Source organism: Perkinsus marinus, assembly GCF_000006405.1.
Source record: "Perkinsus marinus ATCC 50983 genomic scaffold scf_1104296937172, whole genome shotgun sequence".
In the NCBI taxonomy this organism is placed as follows: Eukaryota; Perkinsozoa; order Perkinsida; family Perkinsidae; genus Perkinsus; species Perkinsus marinus.
Genome location: NW_003213873.1, coordinates 1 through 2,665, shown reverse-complemented (window position 1 = coordinate 2,665; position 2,665 = coordinate 1). Strand labels below are relative to the sequence as shown.

At 52.3% G+C, this 2,665-nt stretch overlaps 2 protein-coding genes across 2 annotated transcripts; both read left to right on the top strand.

Moving 5' to 3' along the window:
* Positions 1 to 69: 69 nt before the first annotated feature.
* On the top strand, positions 70 to 432 carry Pmar_PMAR001958 (hypothetical protein; the record flags this gene model as incomplete). Its single annotated transcript, XM_002783091.1, has 1 exon — positions 70 to 432. The coding sequence occupies one exon, from the start codon at positions 70 to 72 to the stop codon at positions 430 to 432; it is 363 nt and encodes a 120-aa protein (XP_002783137.1).
* A 953-nt stretch (positions 433 to 1,385) lies between these two features.
* Positions 1,386 to 1,550, top strand: Pmar_PMAR001957 (hypothetical protein; the record flags this gene model as incomplete). Its single annotated transcript, XM_002783090.1, has 1 exon — positions 1,386 to 1,550. One exon carries the CDS (start codon positions 1,386 to 1,388, stop codon positions 1,548 to 1,550), a length of 165 nt encoding a protein of 54 aa, XP_002783136.1.
* Between the last annotated feature and the right edge of the window lie 1,115 nt (positions 1,551 to 2,665).

The window sequence follows — 2,665 nt, the reverse complement described above, 5'->3', positions numbered from 1 at the left end:
ACAGAATTCAGCTAGACGAGTATTGGGTCATGCTACGATTTACGTGAGCTGGTCGCAGATTGTTTTTATATGTCTACCACGCCCAGCACGCCCGACCTCTTCCGCGAAGTTTTCCCCGACTGGGCCGAGAAAGCGTCGACTGTTTGTGTCGACATGGGTATTAGTACTGTGGGTGTGCTCGAGGCGGCCCTGGAGGACAAGGAGCTGACCGACGAACTATCGAGAAGGTGTGCAGATGGGGGACTCGACGGAGAGTCCGAAACAACCACTATGACGGAGGTAGCCGATGCGAAGTCTGCCAGCTCATCCACCAAAAGTCCCGGTACTGCCAGCGAAGTCGTCGATGCCAACAAAAACTACGGTGGTGGTGGTGGTGGTGTCGTCGTGGTCGAGATCTTCCCGAAGCTGAGGAAGGCACGGTTGCTTATCTGAGCCGGTTGCTCTGGTTAGCGAGGTCACGATCGTTCGAGGCAGTAGTCCCTTCTCTCCAAGTCGACTCTGCCCTCGGTACCTATTTAAGATCCAATCAGTCTCACGAGTTGATAGCTGTAGCCTTGGCTAAACCGGCGATGAGCCAATCTGGCATACCCAGGCCACCTTCGGGCAAGGATATACGTAGGCAAGGGAGCGCTATGCACTTCGGTGCTGACACTTGCCGTTTCACTCGCCAATCCTGTCCCTTCGGTAGGGATTGCCGTTATCGTAAACATTTTCTAACCCCAATCTAAGCCTTATTGGCAGAACGGTCAAGGTGGGGAGAAGGACAGTAGCTTCGGGTCTGTTAAACGCCCTAGGACTGGGCAGGTGAAGGATGAACCATCAAGGAAGAACCCTAAGAACCAATAGCTGCGGCATTGGTTTGGTGCCAATCCAACACTGTTGAAGCTGAGTTTCCGCCATTTCCCGAAGTTTGATTATCACGTAGTCAAAACTGGTCGCTGTTGGGTTGCGTCAGTGCCGTTCCTAGTGGTCATAACACGATAAATGGGACGGAGGAAACGTCGTTCTCGGAACGACTGTTGTTCAGTTTGGTTCCCACTTAACAAAGAGACTCTTCTTTGGGAAATGCCACACGTGAGGTCTACCCAAGCGAAGAAACAGCGAGATAGGCGCAGAAAGTTGGGCAGCAACTTGCTGCCAGCAAGCCTGAAGATCACCCTTGGGTGACGTCGACCCAGGAATTATCAGCCGCAGCGGTGGAGGGAAAGCCTCGAGATGGCTCCGGGTACTCAGGGCAGTGGGACAAGTTCGAGTTTCGAGAATCTGAGCTGCCATTAATAGAGAGTACTTCTGGGATTCTAATTAAGCACACAGAGAGGTCCTGTGCGGCCCGAAAGGACTTGTTAGATCGTTTCTTCACCACCTCTTGGGAAGAGCAATCCGCGATGAGTGTGGAGTGGAACGCTGATGATGGAGCTTCCCTCAATAGTGTGGCCAACGATCTCCTTGAGGACTTGACTACTTTCATCTCGGTCGCAAAGAACATCAATAAATCGGAGCTGGGAGAGCTGGCCGCCTCCGCCCGTCCCCTCTACGCGCTAGACTGCTAGAAGAACTCTGCCTCAGTACGGCCCCTGGTAAAGAGCAACGACGGAGTCGCCTGGTGAAGACGCGGATATCTGCCGGATGGTAGCTGAGGGAGCACCAATTGGCATCTTAATCCCGGTTCGAGTAAATGCGGAATGGCCAGCAGTCGATACTGACAAGTTTGGCAAACCAAAGAAGGATGAGCCGTCCTTCGTGCGGTGGCCTGGCGAAAACTCGAGGAGCTGAGGCTACGCGACTGGCCGCAGGGCAGCATTCCTCCAGATATGTATAGGCTGGTCGAAGAGCTCATAGCGAAGGAGCTTCGGCTAGGCCGGTTATCAGAGATTAATCCGACGAGTCCAGACTGCAAGGCGTTGTCGAAAGTTCATGTGATGTGGAAAAACGGGAAGGAATTCAAAACCATCCGACAATTGGACGACTTCAGGAGGAGTGGTATCAATATTACCGTACGTACTGGAGCTCTACTCGAAAGCAAAGGCGAAGACGGTACTGTACGTGGCCTGAAAACAACCCGCTGTCTTCCTAGGTTCCGGGATGTTTACGATCTATTGGCTAATGTCCCGCGACCAACCCCTAGTATTGGAGATGAGGATAGCCAAGTTTGGTTGTTAGAATGGGACATAGTATCAGCGTTCAGATTGATTAGTGTGGAATCGAGCGAACGCGGATTCCTATGCTTTCTGGACCCTCGGGATCCCAGCAGAGCCTTCAAGCACAATTGCCTGCCTTTCGGCCTCGTAACATCCCCGAGCGTTTTCGGGAGGCGAGCCTACGCTGTGTAAAACGCCTATTGGACTGTGCATTGCGAATGGTTGCCCCGGAGATTGTTACTACAATATTTCAAGCGATCGTATATGTGGATGACTATACGATGGCCACAAGCAAGGCGAGGTTCTGTCTGGTATTCAGCCTGCTCCTGGTGACAGCACTTGGAATACCTATTGAGCTGACGAAAACCACGCTTCGAGGAGTGATGGAAGGATACTTGGTTATCGGGTGGATATCGGGGAGAATAACGATATCGAACTCAGCGTGCCGGTGACCAAAGAGATAAGATATCGCTGTGTTGCTATCGATCAGCTATGTATACCGCGAGCAACGCTGGAGACGCTTGTTG